The sequence below is a fragment of the Amblyraja radiata genome, chromosome 10 (genome assembly GCF_010909765.2).
Source record: "Amblyraja radiata isolate CabotCenter1 chromosome 10, sAmbRad1.1.pri, whole genome shotgun sequence".
Lineage (NCBI taxonomy): Eukaryota > Metazoa > Chordata > Chondrichthyes > Rajiformes > Rajidae > Amblyraja > Amblyraja radiata.
Window position 1 is genome coordinate 68,915,665 of NC_045965.1, and position 17,840 is coordinate 68,933,504.

At 51.2% G+C, this 17,840-nt stretch overlaps 1 protein-coding gene across 1 annotated transcript in view; it reads right to left on the bottom strand.

The window, feature by feature from the left end:
- col24a1 (collagen type XXIV alpha 1 chain) overlaps positions 1–17,840 on the bottom strand; it is a 191,561-nt gene that overhangs the window by 10,958 nt on the left and 162,763 nt on the right. The window contains exons 49-57 of the mRNA XM_033029102.1: positions 15,864–15,974; positions 14,708–14,761; positions 13,783–13,845; positions 12,785–12,838; positions 11,595–11,630; positions 6,239–6,274; positions 6,106–6,132; positions 4,161–4,226; positions 1,752–1,920 (exon numbers count right to left, since the gene is read on the bottom strand). Of these exons, the coding sequence (XP_032884993.1) occupies positions 1,752–1,920; positions 4,161–4,226; positions 6,106–6,132; positions 6,239–6,274; positions 11,595–11,630; positions 12,785–12,838; positions 13,783–13,845; positions 14,708–14,761; positions 15,864–15,974 (616 nt within the window). The remainder of the gene's footprint in view (positions 1–1,751; positions 1,921–4,160; positions 4,227–6,105; positions 6,133–6,238; positions 6,275–11,594; positions 11,631–12,784; positions 12,839–13,782; positions 13,846–14,707; positions 14,762–15,863; positions 15,975–17,840) is intronic.

The window sequence follows — 17,840 nt, forward strand, 5'->3', positions numbered from 1 at the left end:
ACACCAGTCATTGAAAGTAGGCATGCAGGTGCAGCAGGCAGTGAAGAAAGCGAATGGTATGTTAGCTTTCATAGCAAAAGGATTTGAGTATAGGAGCAGGGAGGTTCTACTGCAGTTGTACAGGGTCTTGGTGAGACCACACCTGGAGTATTGCGTACAGTTTTGGTCTCCAAATCTGAGGAAGGATATTATTGCCATAGAGGGAGTGCAGAGAAGGTTCACCAGACTGATTCCTGGGATGTCAGGACTGTCTTATGAAGAAAGACTGGATAGACTTGGTTTATACTCTCTAGAATTTAGGAGATTGAGAGGGGATCTTATAGAAACTTATAAAATTCTTAAGGGGTTGGACAGGCTAGATGCAGGAAGATTGTTCCCGATGTTGGGGAAGTCCAGGACAAGGGGTCACAGCTTAAGGATAAGGGGGAAATCCTTTAAAACCGAGATGAGAAAAACTTTTTTCACACAGAGTGGTGAATCTCTGGAACTCTCTGCCACAGAGGGTAGTCGAGACCAGTTCATTGGCTATATTTAAGAGGGAGTTAGATGTGGCCCTTGTGGCTAAGAGGATCAGAGGGTATGGAGAGAAGGCAGGTACGGGATACTGAGTTGGATGATCAGCCATGATCATATTGAATGGCGGTGCAGGCTCGAAGGGCCGAATGGCCTACTCCTGCACCTAATTTCGAAGTTTCTAAACCAATTTAGTCCAATATACGGGATGTCCCGGCTAATACGAGCCAGTTGGCAACACTAATACTGAACATGACGTCAAGTTAAACTGATCTCCTCTGCCTGCAAGTGATCCGTATCCCTCCATTCCCTGCATGTCCATGTTCCGGTCTAAAAGCCTCTTAAACACCACTATCATATCTGCCTCCACCACCACCCCTGGCAGTGAGTCCCAGGCACCCAGCACCTTCTGTGTGAAAATCTGCCCTCCACATCCTCTGTAAGCTTTGCCCCTCTCACCTTACAGCTCTGCCCTCTAGTTTTTGACATTTCCACCTTGGGGGAAAAAGAATGAATGAATGAATGAATGAATGAATAAATAAGATTATTGGCCAAGTATTCACATACAAGGAATTTACCTTGGTGCTCCGCCCGCAAGTGACAACATGACATACAGTGACAGTTACGAATGACACATAAAACATTAAACATTAATAATAAAACATTATTGATTAAACATGTGAATTAAATAAAATACCAGAGCAAAGGGAGGCTACAGATTTTTGGTTGTTGAGTAGAGCTACTGCTCGTGGAAAAAAGCTGTTTTTATGTCTGGCTGTGGCAGCTTTGACAGTCCGGAGTCGCCTTCCAGAGGGAAGTGATTCAAAGAGTTTGTGGCCAGGGTGAGAGGGGTCAGAGATAATCTTGAAAAGGTTCTGACTGTCTCCCCTTTCTGTGCCTCTAGTAATTTTATACACTTCTATCTGATATCCCATCAACCTCTGGCGATGCAGAGACGACAATCCAAGTTTGCCCAACCTCCTCATAATTAATACCCAGGTTTAGTGCCTCCCCCTGTTGCTATTACCCCTTTGCGAGCGGAGCACCAAGGCAAATTCCTTGTATGTGAACATACTTGGGCAATAAACGTATTCATTCATTCATGCATTGATTCATCGAGGCAGCATTGTGGTAAGGTCTCCGCAGCAAAGCCTCCACATGCTTCCTGTAATGGGGCGACCAGAACTGGTGGCATCCGTACCAGCGCTACCCACCAACCCTTGCCAGGAGTTACCCACCATTGTGCAGCTTGTGGTCGCACTGGAGCAAGTCTCGGCACACGCGGGCTGGCTGTTCCCTCTTTCCCAGCGGGTTCTTCAGACTGTGCATCAGGCTGTTGAGATCCTGAAGGGTTTTGAATATCTCCACACCTTGCTCCAGGAAGGGAATCTCCGTATTCTGGTAGTTCTGATGGAAAATGTAGAGACCAGGCGTCATGGTAACATTGAATCAGAGACGTACAGCACGGGAACAGGCCCTTCGGCCCATCTTGCCTGTGCTGAGCAAGTTGGCACATTGGCCTGCGTTTGGACAAATATCCCTTTCAACGCTTCCTATCCATCAGCAGCTCCACCGGCAACCGATTTTCCGGCAACTGCTGGTCCGGCACCTCCTTTAATCCGGACACAATTACCGGAGTGCACTTGAAATCCCCGCTGGAAGTCCCTCCCGAAAATGTGGTGCCTCGGCCCGGCCAGGCGGCCGATCTCGGCCTCATCGGGACTTCCGCAGCCGATCGATCGGCGGGTTGAGTTTGCTGCCTGCGGCTGGGGCTCTGGAACTTGGCAGCCTGGTCTCTCGCCCACCCCCACCGGCAAACATTGGACTCCTCTCGGAGGCTGTGACCTCTGTTGTTGTGGAAAGATGGATAATCCAGAAAGGCTCTGGAACCAAGGGTGCCGGAAGACCGGTGAACCTGTATCTGTCCAACTGTCCTAATTACATTAGCTTCTATAGCTTCCTCTGCCAGCTAATTGTAGATGTGCACCACTCTCTGAGGTCCCTCTTAAATCTCTCCCCACAGAAACAGTGTGATGGACACTGGTCCAAATATCCGATCACGGAGGCAACCTTAAGGAGTGCCTTCAAACAGGGACTGCCCACAGAGAGATAGGCAATAGACAATAGGTGCAGGAGTAGGCCATTCGGCCCTTCGAGCCAGCGCCGTCATTCAATGTGATCATGGCTGATCATCCACAATCAGTACCCCGTTCCTGCCTTCTCCCTATTTCCCCTGACTCCGCTATCTTTAAGAGCCCTATCTAGCTCTCTTGAAAGTATCCAGAGAACCGGCCTCCACCGCCCTCTGAGGCAGAGAATTCCACAGACTCACAACTCTCTGTGAGAAAAAGTGTTTCCTCGTCTCCGTTCTAAATGGCTTGCCCCTTATTGTTAAAGATATACTAGTTAGAGTATTATCAAAAGGGACCTTCATTGGCCAGGGTATTGAGAACAAGGCATGGAACACAAGACCTGGACCACTGAGTACCCTGCTACGGCAAGACAATAGATTATAGGTGCAGGAGTAGGCCATTCGGCCCTTCGAGGCAAGGATGACATTAGTCTGGGAGGATGTTGTTACCAGGTGTAGAAGGTTTGAGTTAGAAGGAGAGGCTGGACAGACTGGGTATTTTCCCCCAGGAGTGTCGAGGTTTGGAGGCTGACATAGAGCTTTCAAGAACCACGAGAGGCAGAGAGGAGTGAATGGACACAGTCCAGGGTCGGGGAATCTAAAACTAGAGTGCACGGGGACAAGGTGAGAGAGGTAAGGTTTAAAAGAGACCCAGGGGTGACATTTTCACCACAGAGGGTGGTGGGTGTATGGAACGAGCTGCCGGGGGAATTCCATGCTGGATTATTCCATCACTTTAAGAGTATGTCTCTAAATCTGCTTCATAAACAACCTACTGAAACACTTTCCCACATTCTATAACATTCAGAGCATTATAGAATAGTACAGTTCTGTAATAGACCCATACAACACGAATACAGGCCCTTCAGCCCACCTTGTCCATGCCGACCAACATGCTCCGTCTAAGCTGGTCCCATCTGCCCACATCCCCTAAACCTTTCATAGACATACAAAATAGGAGGCCATTCTGCCCTTCGAGCCAGCACCGCCATTCATTGTGATCATGGCTGATCGTCCCCAATCAATAACCTGTGCCTGCCTTCTCCCCTTATCCCTTGATTCCACTAGCCCCTCGAGCTCTATCTAACTCTCTCTTAAATCCATCCAGTGACTTGGCCTCCACTGCCCTCTGTGGCAGGGAATTCCACAAATTCAGACACAGAGTGCTGGAGTAACTCAGCGGGTCAGGCAGCATCTGTGGAGAACATGGATAGGTGACGTTTTGGGTTTGTAGACCTGAAACGTCACCTATCCATGTTCTCCACAGATGCTGCCTGACCCGCTGAGTTACTCCAGCACTCTGTCTATCTTTGGTCCCAACTTCTATACTAAGTGGATAGAAACTATCTTTGGTGTAAACCCGCAGCTGCAGTTCCTTCCTACACGTTCAGTACTCAGTACCCTGGCTGACTGCTGAAGGGCAGCTGCCAACAGCCTTCACCACCCTGACTACCTGCGACGTCACCCTCAGGGAAGAGGGTTTGACAGTGAGAGGAAGACAGGAAAGAAGCAGTACCTCAATGCGGAGAGCTTCATTGCTGGCAATCAAGGCTTGAATGGCTGAGTTAATGTCCACATGCCTCTGTACAAGGAAGGGCAGACAACATAAAACACGTCAGTGAAGGGTGTCTTCCCCCATCAACAACCCAACCACCTCCACTCAGCCCAGCTACATCTCACTGGGTGGCGCAGCGGGTAGAGCTGCTGCCTCACAGCGCCAGAGACCTGGGTTCGATCCCGACTACGGGTGCTGTCTGTACGGAGTTTGCATGTTCTCCCCGTGACCTGTGTGGGTTTTCTCCGAGATCTTCAGTTTCCTCCCACACTCCAAAGTCGTGCAGGTTTGTAGGTTAATTGGCTTGGTGTAAATGTACATTGTCCCTAGTGTGTGTAGGATAGTGTTAGTGTGCGGGGATCGCTGGTCGGCACGGACTGGGTGGGACGAGGGGCCTGTTTCCGTGAACTAAACTGAAGCACGTGCTCTCTCTGCCCACCATGCAACTCGATGCCCTCTTTGCTCTGGACATGCAGGCAATATAGTCACCACAATGCCCGGTCAGAGGAAACCTACAGTCTTTAGTTTAGTAACTTGAACTGCAACTTGCCCGTCGGGTACAACTTGTTTGGACAGAGAATCCCACAAATCTAAACTATTCCAACTAATGTGGATTTGCATACAGAGCGGAACGTGAATAAATCTACAGCCGGCAGGTCACCACATGCTGAAGGCATCCAGGTCAATGACGTCACTACGCTGCTGTTCACATTGTCAATCAGGAATGTGATAAACACTGTGTAGGAGCAACTGGAGTAACTCAGCGGGTCAGGCAGCATCTGTGGAGAACATGGATAGGTGACATTTCACAGAGTGCTGGAGTAACTCAGCGGGTCAGGCAGCAACTGTGGAGAACATGGATAGGTGACGTTTCACAGAGTGCTGGAGTAACTCAGCGGGTCAGGCAGCATCTGTGGAGAACATGGATAGGTGACGTTTCACAGAGTGCTGGAGTAACTCAGCGGGTCTGGCAGCATCTGTGGAGAAAAGGAATAGGTGATCTTTCAGGTCAATACCCTTCTTCAGATAATTCATCATGATGAAGAAGGGTCTCGACCCAAAACGTCACCTATCCATGTTCTCCACAGATGCTGCCTGATCCGCTGAGTTACTCCAGCACTCTGTGTCTGTGTGATAAACAGTGGCTGGAAAAGCAACCGTCTTTTCCTGGTGAGTTCCAATGACTAATTTGGAAACAGGAGAGAGTTGCTGTACGTTTTGCCGAGGGCCACCGTTTCCATCCAACCATCAAGTTGGAGGGGAGATGTCAATTTTTAGCTTCGTTTTATTCTTTAAACTTCAGACTTTAGTGATTCAGCATGGAAACAGGCCCTTCAGCCCACCGAGTCCTTGCCGACCGGCGATCACCGCGTAAACTAGCACTAACCTTCATAAGTTCATAAGTGAAAGGAGCTGAATTAGGCCATTCGGCCCATCCAGTCTACTCCGCCATTCATTCATGACTGATCTATCTCTGCCTCCTAACTCCATTCTCCTGCCTTCTCCCCGTACACCCTGACACCCGTCACACCAACTGCCCTACACAAACTAGGGACAATTTACAATTTACAGAAGCCAATTACCCTACAAACCTATACATCTTTGGAGTGTGGGTGGAAACCGGAGCACCCGGAGAAAACCCACGCGGTCACAGAGAGAACGTGCAAACTCCGTACAGACAGCACCCGTGGTCAGGATCAAACCCCTGGCGCTGTGATGCGTTCGTTTTCACACTTCTGTACCTCTTGCCCGATGGGAGAGGGGAGAAGAGGGAGTGACCGGGGTGAGACTGGTCCTTGATGATGCTGCTGGCCTTGCCGAGGCAGCGTGAGGTGTAGATGGAGGCCATCTGCTGAGTGGGAACCACTGACAGGTTTAAGGTGGGGGAGATTGACATGCTACTCACCAGCGGTCCTGGAGAACCCGGAGGTCCCTGGAAGGAAACAGAAAGGTTTATAGCGGCTTCACCCTCCAGCCTGACGCAGGGTTAATGTAAACTAGAGCCCGCGTACAGGGCACGAGAGGAAGGGGATACTTACGGGCGGTCCCGGCTGTCCACGAGGTCCTTCAGGGCCCTGGCAACAAATAAAACACCTCCAGTTATTGCCCCGCTGGTTAAACAAGCCTCATTAACATGGAATCAAAGGTTCAAAGGTTCAAAGGTTGAATTTATTGTCACATACACCTAGGTGTAGTGAAATTCTTTTTGCCAATGCAGCACATAAAAAAGAATACAAACATAGCAATAATAAATAGCTTCAACATAAAAACATAAAAACATCCCCCCACAATGGTTCCCATTATGGGGGAAGGCACAAAGTCCAGTCCCATCCCCAATGTTCACCCATAGTCGGGCCTATTGAGGCCTCCACAGTTGCCTCTATGGAGGCCCGATGTTCCAGGCCGTCCTCGCCGGGTGATGGTGTTCCGGCGTCGGGAGAGTCCTCTCAGCGGCTTGGGAACCCTGGAACGGCCGCCTCCCTACTCGAGACCATGGCTTCCGGAGCCGACAAGGCCGCGCCGAATGGAGCTCAACTGGCGATCTCGTCGCGAGATCCCAGGCTCCCGATGGAAAGTTTCAGCGCCGCCGCCCGCAGCTCCGCGATGTTTTTAACGCCGGTCCCAGCTCACCGGAGTTCCAGCGCGGCGACCCAGGCAAGGCACCGCCCGCCCCGCAATGGCGCTCCAGCTCTGCACCGCCGTCCTCACACCCGCAGCTCTGCCGCCGCCGATGCCGGTGCCGCCGCCGCCGCCGCCGATGCCAAGGCTCAGGGCGGTCCCCTCGCTACTCGGACCCGCAGCTCCGCAGCCGCCGCCGATGCCCCGGGCGATCCCCTCAGGAAACGCCGCTCCAGGCCCGCTGGTAGGCCGCGAGGACGGGTCGAAAGTGCAGCCCGGAGAAAAGCTGCATCTCCGACCAGGTAGGGACCCTGAAAATTAGTTTCCCCCTTCCCCCCCCCCCCCCCCCCCCCCCCCCCCACACATAAAAAAGCTAGAACTCCTCAAAAACAAAACACTAAACTAACTAAAAATAAGAAAAAAGATGAAAAAACAGACAGCTGCAGGCTAGGCAGCCATACCCCCTACAGGTCGGCGCCTATAAGGGCTGCAAGCAGACCATTCGGCCAGTCTTCTCTGTACTATCCCTCCTAGTTCTCTCCCACCATCAACCCTATCATCGTGATGGAGCTGTACAGCAAGGAAGAAGGCCCTTCAGACCATCTTGACCATGCTGTCCAAGTTGGCGTGCTGTTTGTCTGCATTTGCCCCTTGTCCCTGTAAACCCTGGGTAGACACAGAGTGCTGGAGAAACTCAGAGGATCAGGCACCATCCCTGGAAAACATGGATGGGCAACTTTTCATGTCAGGACCCTTCTTCAGACCAGATATGCTGCCTGACCCGCTGAGTTACTCCAGCACTCTGTGACTATGTTCAGTATATACCAGCATCTGCAGTTCTTTTCTACACACTCCCTGTAAACCCCTCCCTGTCCATATATCAGTGCAAATGTCTGTAGAAAGTGGTAATTGTATTCATCTCGGCAGCCGTCCCACATACGGACTCCGCTGAGTGGAAGAGTTGCCCCTCCTGTGGGCCCTCGTCAATCTCTCCCCTCTCATCCCGGGCCTGTGCCCTTTAGTTTTAGAATCCTCTACCCTGAAGACTGTGAGCGTTCACTGTATCCATGCCCCTCGTGATCTTGTACACTTCAGTAAAGTCACCCCTCAGCCTCCTACGCTCCAGAGAATAAAGTCATGGGCCTGGCCAAGCTGGCCATCCGCGAGTCCCGGTGCCAGGCGGGAGTGGGCTCTGCCCGAGCCGGCTGACTGCCCCTTTTCCGGGGTTACGTCCGCGCCCGGGTGGGGTTAGAGAGGGACTACACGCTGTCCACGGGCACCCTGGGGGATTTCCGGGACCGCTGGATGCATCCTTGACAATAGGTGCAGGATAGTTGTATAAAGGTTTATCGTTTGTCGTGTATTATGCTGGTGGTTCCATTGTGTTTCTTACTGTACTGAAGATATTATTTTGTGAATATTTGAATAAATATTTCTGGTTAAAAAATCCCCGCCTATCCAACCTCCCCCTGTGACTCAAGTCCACAAGCCCAGGTAACACCCTGGTCAATCTCCTCTGCATCCTCTCCAACATATGACCACAGTAGATGCCTCAGGGCTGCCCCCCCCACCCACAGGCCGGCACTCCCTCTGTACTGTGTAGTTTATCTTATTGTCACCAGTACTGATGTGCAGGGAACAGCTCTTGTCGTGTGCTGACCAGTCAGTACAGTCCGGTCAAAGATAGTCCAAGGGTCTCCAATGAGCTAGATGGGAGGATAGTTGGTGAGAGGACGGTTCAGTTGCCTGATAACAGCCGGGAAGAAACTGTCCCTGAATCTGGGGGTGTGCGTTTGTTTTCACACTTCTGGCCAGTGCTCTGTTTTTTGCTGTGGCCTGTTGGGGAGATGGCGCCCGTATAGCGGATAAAAACAGACTGGACAAACTAATCAGGAAGGCCGGCTCAGTGGTCGGGGCTGAGCAACGAACGGTCCAGCAGGTGGCAGAGGCCAGAACTCTAAATAAACTAGGTTCTATAATGACAAACCCCACTCACCCACTCCATGCCCTGAAGGTGATCAAGAGCAGCATCTTCAGTCAGAGGCTGATTGCACCAATGTGCAAAACGGAGAGATATAGGAAGTCCTGTTTACCAGCTGCTATAAGACTTTATAATGCGCATAAATAATTGCACTTTTTTTAAATTAATTGTATTTTAACTTGTATTTTAACGTATTTTAACTTGTTAAGTATGGAAGCCATTTGAGGAAATGTGTGGTGTTATGTCTGTCTTGAAGCTGTCGTGGCACTGTAATTTCCTGAAAAGGATTATTAAAGGTATAATCTAATCTAATCTAATCTAATCTAATCTGTACCTCTTGCCCGATGGGAGAGGGGTGAAGAGGGAGTGACCGGGGTGAGACTGGTCCTTGATGATGCTGCTGGCCTTGCCGAGGCAGCGTGAGGTGTAGATGGAGTCAATGGAAGGGAGGTTGGTTTGTGTGATGGTCTGGGCTGCATCCACAATTGGCTGCAGTTTCATGCGGGTCTTGGACGGAGCTGTTCCCAAACCGTGCTGTGATGCATCCCGATAAAATGCTCTCTGTGGTGCATGTGTTGAAGTTACTGCCTGTGATGCTCAGCATTGCAGGAGCCAGATCTCGGTTGGGGGAGGTTTCTTTCATTGCTGGCCAGGGGCCTCGTGTGGGATTGTGGAGAGTCCTCACCATGGGTCACCGGATGCTTTGTTAATGTTCATTGAAGCATTTGATGGCAAGGCAGCTCTGAGGAACATGAGGCCTGTTGATTCTGGCCCCGATTCTGGGACTGAATCCAACACAACAGTTGCACAATTTGTAGCTCATCATCCCTACTCAAATATCGCACAGCACTTAAAACGTCAAGGTTCATCAAGTCATGGGGCTGTACAGCTTAGAATAAAGGGGAGGCAATTTAACCCTGAGGTGAAAAAAAACTTTTTCACCCAGAGAGTTGTGAATTTGTGGAATTCCCTGCCACAGAGGGTAGTGGAGGCCAAATCACTGGATGGATTTAAGAGAGTTAGATAGAGCTCTCGGGGCTAGTGGAATCAAGGGATATGGGGAGAAGGCAGGCACGGGTTATTGTTTGGGGATAGTCTGACAATAAATGGCGGTGCTGGCTTGAAGGGCCGATTGGCCTCCTCATGCACCTATATTGTTTGTTTCTATGGAAACAGGCCCTTTGGCCCATGTTGTCCATGCCCAGCTAGTTGGCATTCTGGGCTAGTGCCATTTGCCTGCATTAGGCCCACTGCCCCACTAAATTCTTCCTCTCCATATCTCTGTCCAAATTAAGAGATGTGATAGTGGACTACCCACTGAGTGAAAACGTCGCTCTGGACATTTGGACAGCTATAAGTTCATAAGTGATAGGAGTAGGATTTGGCCATTCAGCCCATCAAGTCTACTCCACCATTCAATCACGGCTGATCTATCTCTCCCTCCTAACCCCTTCTCCCCATAACCCCTGACACCCGTACTGATCAAGAATCTGTCAATCTCTGCCTTAAAAGTATTGACTGAGTTGGCCTGGCGTGAGGCTGAGGGATGAATTATAGGTGACATGGGACTAGTCCAATATGCCAAGTGGGTTTGCCTGGACAAGGTGGGTGGAAAGGCCTGTGTTTGTTCTGCCCAGCTCCGAGACTCTGCAAGGTCTAATATGGATCCACCTCTAGTTGAACTGTCTACTATTGTGTCATGTAGCTCCACTGGATTCTGCCTTGACTGAGCCCATGACACTGAGAGAGGGAGTGCCGGTCACTACTGGGGAAGTTCAATTCCCCACGACAGCAGCCCTGTGGCGTTTACATCTGTCTGTCTGTGTATCATTTCACAGGGTCTCCAGCGAGCCCAATGCCAAACCATTGTGACTGCCACTGGTGGCATCAAGGATGATCAGAGTTGTACGTCATGGTGGTGCAGCGGGTAGAGATGCTGCCTCACAGTGCCAGACACCCGGGCTCCATCCTGTCTGTACAGAGTTTGTATCTTCTCCCTGTGACCACGTGGGTTTTCTCCGGGTGCTCCGGTTTCCTCCCACGCTCCAAAGACGTGCAGGTTTGTAGGTTAATTGGCTTCTGTAAATTGTGCCAGTGTGTGTGGGATATGGGGGGGGATCGCTGGTCGGCACAGACTTGGTAGGTCGAAGGGCCTGTTTCCTTGCTGTTTCTCTAAAATTAAAACTAAAATGTAAATCCCTGAGTCAGCACCCTGAGACACATTGTGACCCAGTACACACTCCCACATGGACAGGTACAGGGAGAGTTTAGTTTAGAGATACAGTGCGGAAATAGGCTCTTCAGCCCACTGAGTCCGCACCGACCAGCGATCCCCGCACACTAACACTATCCCACACACACACACTAGGGACAATTTACATTCATACCGAAACCAATTAACCTACAAACCCGCACGTCTTTGGAGTGTGGGAGGAAACCGGAGCACCCGGAGAAAACCCACGTGGCCACAGGGAGAACGTGCAAACTCCATACAGACAGCACCCGTAGTCAGGATGGAACCCGGGTCTCTGGCACTGTGAGGCAGCAGCTCTACCCACTGCACCACCCTTGGTTGTAGAGGTTGCCGCACACAGCTAGCGATCAACTATCTGACCCACACTCACCTCTCCACAGAGGTCTGTTGCAAGTTAACTAGCGGGCTCACATCTCAGTGGTTACATCTATGTGTATACTCCCACAAACATGCAGCAGGTGGATGTTCAGTATGATATTCACCACGCAAGAGTGCTTTATCATCACATGAACCAAAGTGGAACAATGAGGTCCATACTCACCAGCTCGCCCCTGGTCCCCTTTACTCCTTTTCGGCCCTTTGGGAAAAATGTTAGACTTCAGTGATTAGGTTAAGGTGACATCATGTTCAGCATAGACATCGTGGGTAGTGTCGCCAACTTTCTCGCTCCCAAACAAGGGACAAAAGGTCAAAATACGGGACAAATTCCCCACGGCAATTCGTTGGCCAACTGGGCCGTGACTGGGTGAATGATGAGTTGGCCCGGGTGCTGGACTGCACACAAAGCCCAGCCGGCGGGCCAGCTGAGGAGTTTTGGCCCGGGGGCCGCGTGACGTCGCGAGCAAAGTCCAACTCATGAACCGATGATCGGCCGTGAGAAGGAGGGGTGGTGGTGGTGTCGGCGGTCAGTGAAGGTCCGAAGGTCAATTTAGCCCAATATACGGGATGTCCCGGGACAGTTGGCAACACTAGTTGTGGGCTGAAGGGACTTGGTGTGCTGGACAGAGCACTTGAGACCACACCTGGAGTATTGTGTGCAGTTTTGGTCCCCTAATTTGAGGAAGGACATTCTTGCTATTGAGGGAGTGCAGCGTAGGTTTACAAGGTTAATTCCCAGGATGGCGGGACTGTCATATGCTGAGAGAATGGAACAGCTGGGCTTGTACACTCTGGAGTTTAGAAGGATGAGAGGGTATCTCATTGAAACATATAAGATTATTAAGGGTTTGGACACGCTAGAGTCAGGAAACATGTTCCCGATGTTGGGGGAGTCCAGAACCAGGGGCCACAGATTAAGAATAAGGGGTAAGTTATTTAGAACGGAGACGAGGAAACACTTTTTCACAGTGAGTTGTGAGTCTGTGGAATTCTCTGCCTCAGAGGGCAGTGGAGGCAGGTTCTCTGGATACTTTCAAGAGAGAGCTAGATAGGGCTCTTGAAAATAGCGGACTCAGGGGATATGGGGAGAAGGCAGGAACGGGGTACTGATTGGGGATGATCAGTCATGATCACATTGAATGGCTGTGCTGACTAGAAGGGCCGAATGGCCTACTCCTGCACCTATTGTCTATTGTTTGTTCTGCATCCTATTAGTTGCATCAACTAATGTCTAGCATGTTAGAAGTGGAGGTGAGGATGCTGGGCCTGACGGCGGTCAGATGCAGTCTGTAGGATGCCTGTGTGTGGGCAAGGGATGGTGCAGGCTATATGTCAATGGAGAGAGCTACTCACCGGCGCTCCTGCAGGACCGACGATCCCAGCCGGTCCAATCACTCCCGGGATTCCCTGCTCGCGAAGGGAATGAAAATGGGATCAGTTTCAAAACTCCTAGAAACACCACGGTGAAAGCAGAAGCTGGCCATTCGGGCCATCCAGCCCGTGCTGTCCTCCCTGATAATCTGAGTGTAACATTAACACCACGTTCCTGCCGCATGCACTCACCTTTCATCCATGGGCCGATGAAGAATCTATCTCCCACCCCCGTAACCATGGTCACAGCTTAAAGATGCAGTCGGGGAGAGGATACAAGTTTCCGTGGGGAATGGAGGCAAGTGGATCACGTGCAGGCTGCAGAGATCAGTTTAACTCGGCGTCGTTTGTTCATAAGCTCAGAAGTGATAGGAGTAGAATTAGGCCATTCAGCCCATCACGTCTACTGCCATTCAATCATGGCTGGCCTATCTCGCCCTCCTAACCCCATTCTCCTGTCTATTGTCTATAACCCCTGATATTGACACAACTTGGCACAGACGTTGCGGGCCGAAGGGCCTGTTGTTGTATTGCTCTGTTCTATGGCACAGTCTAAGGTTGCACTGTAGGATTGGTCTAATGATAGACACAGTCTAGGATTACAGGCTAAGTATAAAGGCTACTTCAGTCTAGTTTAGATAGACAGCGCAGAAACAGACAGGGCACAGCCTCAGAACAAAAGGACGTTCCTTTAGAAAGATGAGAGGGAATTTCTTTAGTCAGAGGGTGGTGAATCTGTGGAATTCATTGCCACAGCCGGCTGTGGAGGCCAAGTCAATGGCAGAGATAGATAGATTGTTGATTAGTGCGGGTGTCAGGGGTTACGGGGCTAAGGCAGGAGGGAGGGTTGAGAGGGAGAGATAGATCAGCCATGATTGAATGGCAGAGTAGACTTGATGGGCCGAATGGCCTAATTCTGCTCCTAGAAGCTGTGAACTTATAAACCTCAAGCATGCAAAACCAAGAAGAGGATTACTTACAAATAACCCAGTGGGGCCCTTTGGCCCGCGAATTCCTCGATAGCCAACATCTCCGATTGGACCCTGCCAGAAGTGAAGCACACTGCAGATTGCCAACTGATCACACATCCACTAGCGATACACACATTCCCTTTTGCTCTACAATAAGGCCGTCAGATGCCACCCATAATGTTAAACTTTACTATCCAAATAGCTCAAGTACAAGGGGAAGTACAACGGGATCTGGGGATACTGCAGGCAGTGAAGAAAGCGAATGGTATGTTGGCCTTTATAACAAGAGCAATCGAATACAGGAGCAAAGAGGACCTTCTGCAGTTGTACAGAGCCCTAGTGAGACCACACCTGGAGTATTGTGTGCAGTTTTGGTCCCCTAATTTGAGGAAGGACATTCTTGCTATTGAGGGAGTGGCGGGACTGTCATATGCTGAGAGAATGGAGCGGCTGGGCTTGTACACTCTGTGGAGTTTAGAAGGGTGAGAGGGCATCTCATTGAAACATAAGTTTATTAAGGGTTTGGACACGCTAGAGGCAGGAAACATGTTCCCGATGTTGGGGGAGTCCAGACCAGGGGCCACAGTTTAAGAATAAGGGGTAAGCCATTTAGAATGGAGACGAGGAAACACTTTTTCTCACAGATAGTTGTGAGTCTGTGGAATTCTCTGCCTCAGAGGGCGGTGGAGACCGGTTCTCTGGATGCTTTCAAGAGAGAGCTAGATAGGGCTCTTAAAGATAGCGGAGTCAGGGGACATGGGGAAAAGGCAGGAACAGGGTACTGATTAGGGATGATCAGCCATGATCACATTGAAAGGCGGTGCTGCCTCAAAGGGCCGAATGGCCTACTCCTGCACCTATTGTCTATTGTCCTGTGGCGTGGACAAGTGCGGTCACACCTTCCACTGCTACGTTCAGCTGTTGATCGACTCACCTTTGGGCCAATGAACCCCTGGAAGCCTCTCAAACCCACATCGCCAACGTCTCCCTGCAACAGCAAACATGGTCTTCAATACAGTGCGGGGCAGGATCACAGAGTCACGCGGCACGGAAACAGGCCCTTCAGCCCTACTGCTCCATGCCAGCCAACATGCTCCTGCTGCAATACTCCCACCTACCCGCATTGGGCCCTCCAGACCTTTCCTATCCATGTACCTGTCTGAATGACTGTAAAGTGTTCTTATTGTACCAGCCCCAACTACCTCCTCTAGCAGCTCGTTCCACACACCCACCACCCTCTGGGTGAGAAAGTTGCCCCTCTGGTTCCTATTCAACCTTTCCCCTTCTCACCTTAAACCCATGGTCTCTGGTCCTCACCTTTAATCAGTGTGTATATTCTGCCATTGTAGACTTCCAGACACAGCATGGAAACAGGCCCTTCGGCCCATTGTGTCCATGCCGACCATCAACCACCCTTTGACACTGATCCCATCTCACTCTCCCCACGTTAACATCGACTCCCCCGGCTTCTACCCCCCATCCACACACTGGGAACCATTTACAGCGGCCCCTTCACCCATCCCCCTCCCCCCCTCCCCCCCCCACCCCGCACGCATTTGGGATGTGGAAGGAAACCGGAGCACCCGGAGGAAACTCAGATACTGCAAACTCCACACACGCAGCAATCAGGAACCCGGGTCCCTGGTGTCACTAGGCTGCGGCTCTACCCGCTACACCACTGGAGCAGGCACGGAAATCCCTATCAAAACAGGCGGGGGACACAATTTCTCGGCGGCCGCAGAGACACACGCACACACGCACGTACGAGGCTTCGTCCGTGACGCCCTGTGGACAGTAACATCGGGAGTTGACCTGGTTAGTGACCAGTCGGGAGCCTCGATCGCCTCGATGCAGCGTATTGATTTTAAGCCCCGCCAGGCGCTGAAATGCCCCGCGAACGGGCCAATTCAGCCCTTAGAAAGCGTCTGATGAAGTCTGGATTACAACATGGGGGGGAGGATTGTCCCCCACCTCTCAAAGCAGGGGGGGGCGTGTCCCCCCTGTCCCCCCAAGGATTTCCGCCCATGCGCTGGAGGGGGGGGGGGGGGGGGGGGGGGGGGAGGAGAGTGGGGGCAGTCTCCAACACTTACACTTCGACCTTTGGGACCGGGCTCCCCCATGGCCCCTTGGTCCCCCGGCACTCCGGCCAGGCCCCGGCCCCTCCCCTGGAAACCTGGCTGGCCCTGCAAACCTCGATCCCCCTGCAGACAGACAGACAGACAGACGGACAAAGGTGATCAACGAGGCTTACAGCAGCAGCTGCCTCAACATGGCATCCAGCATCATCACCCCCCCCACCCCACACCATCACCCACACTGCCACACCACACCCACCCCACACCACACACACCCCCCACCCCACCCCCTCACCCACACACCACACCCCCCCCCACACACACCCACCCCACACCCTCACCCACACCACACCCCCCCCCACACACACCCACCCCCACACGCCACACCCCCACCCCACACACACACACCCATACCACACCATCCCCCCACACTCCCACCCACACCCTCACCCACACACTCATCTCACCCCTGCCATCGAGAAGAAGGTACAGGAGCCTGAAACCTGTAACGTCCAGGTTCAGGAACAGCTTCTTCCCTGCAGCCATCAGGCTATTAAACACAACAACCTCCGGATGTGCTCGCAACTATAGACTTGGGGGCATCGGCTGTGTTTTTTTGCACGATCATTATTTGTTTGTTTTTATGTGTATGTATAAGGTCATAAGTGATAGGAGCAGAATTAGGCCATTCAGCCCATCAAGGCTACCCCGCCATCCAATCATGGCTGATTTTATAACAAGAGGAATCGAATATAGGAGCAAAGAGGTCCTTCTGCAGTTGTACAGAGCCCTAGTGAGACCACACCTGGAGTATTGTGTGCAGTTTTGGTCCCCTAATTTGAGGAAGGACATTCTTGCTAAGCCTAGGTTTACAAGGTTAATTCCCGGGATGGCAGGACTGTCATATGCTGAGAGAATGGAGCAGCTGGGCTTGTACACTCTGGAGTTTAGAAGGATGAGAGGATATCTCATTGAAACATATAAGATTGTTAAGGGTTTGGACACGCTAGAGGCAGGAAACATGTTCCCGATGTTGGGGGAGTCCAGAACCAGGGGCCACAGTTTAAGAATAAGGAGTAAGCCATTTAGAACGGAGACGAGGGAACACTTTTTCTCACAGAGAGTGGTGAGTCTGTGGAATTCTCTGCCTCAGAGGGCGGTTCTCTGGATGCTTTCAAGAGAGAGCTAGATAGGGCTCTTAAAGATAGGAGATATGGGGAGAAGGCAGGAACGGGGTACTGATTGGGGATGATCAGCCATGATCACATTGAATGGCGGTGCTGGTTCAAAGGGCTGAATGGCCTACTCCAGCACCTATTGTCTGTTGTCCATTGTCTATCTATCTCTCACTCCTAACCCCATTCTCCTGCCTTCTCCCCATAAACCGCACACTGACGTTTTTTTTCTCAGTTATTATATTGTTTCTAGAGTACTATGTTTACATAGCCGCAGTGGTGCGACAAGTAAGAATGTCATCGTTCTTCTGTCTGGGACATTAGACAATGAACCACTTTGCCTCTCCTGACTCTTGCCCACACTGGTGGCTCTCGGCCCGGTTCCACTCAGCATACTGATTGTGGATGTTCAGCCATGATCACATCGAATGGCGGTGCTGGCTCGAAGGGCCAAATGGCCTACTCCTGCACCTATTGTCTATTGTCTGCGCTTTTGTCAAATCAAAAATATGGAATGCTGCAGCTACAAATGCATTGGTCATATCCAGTTACTGAGAAAATTTAATACCATTTCTTCAAGCTGTCGGATGCGGGTACATTTACCATTTGAACTTTGGATGTATTGGTGGATGGGAAAGATTTAAACGTGTATCGGACGGTCATTAAGGGCTCTGGCGGTGGAACGCGGGCTTCCTGGCGTGCTGGCACAGTCCCTCATTCACCCACGTTATCTATATTACTAAAAGTCTGATCTTGACCGCTTTTGGCCCACTGTGCTGCGATTTCCGAGGGAACGCCGCCACCTACGGCCGTCATT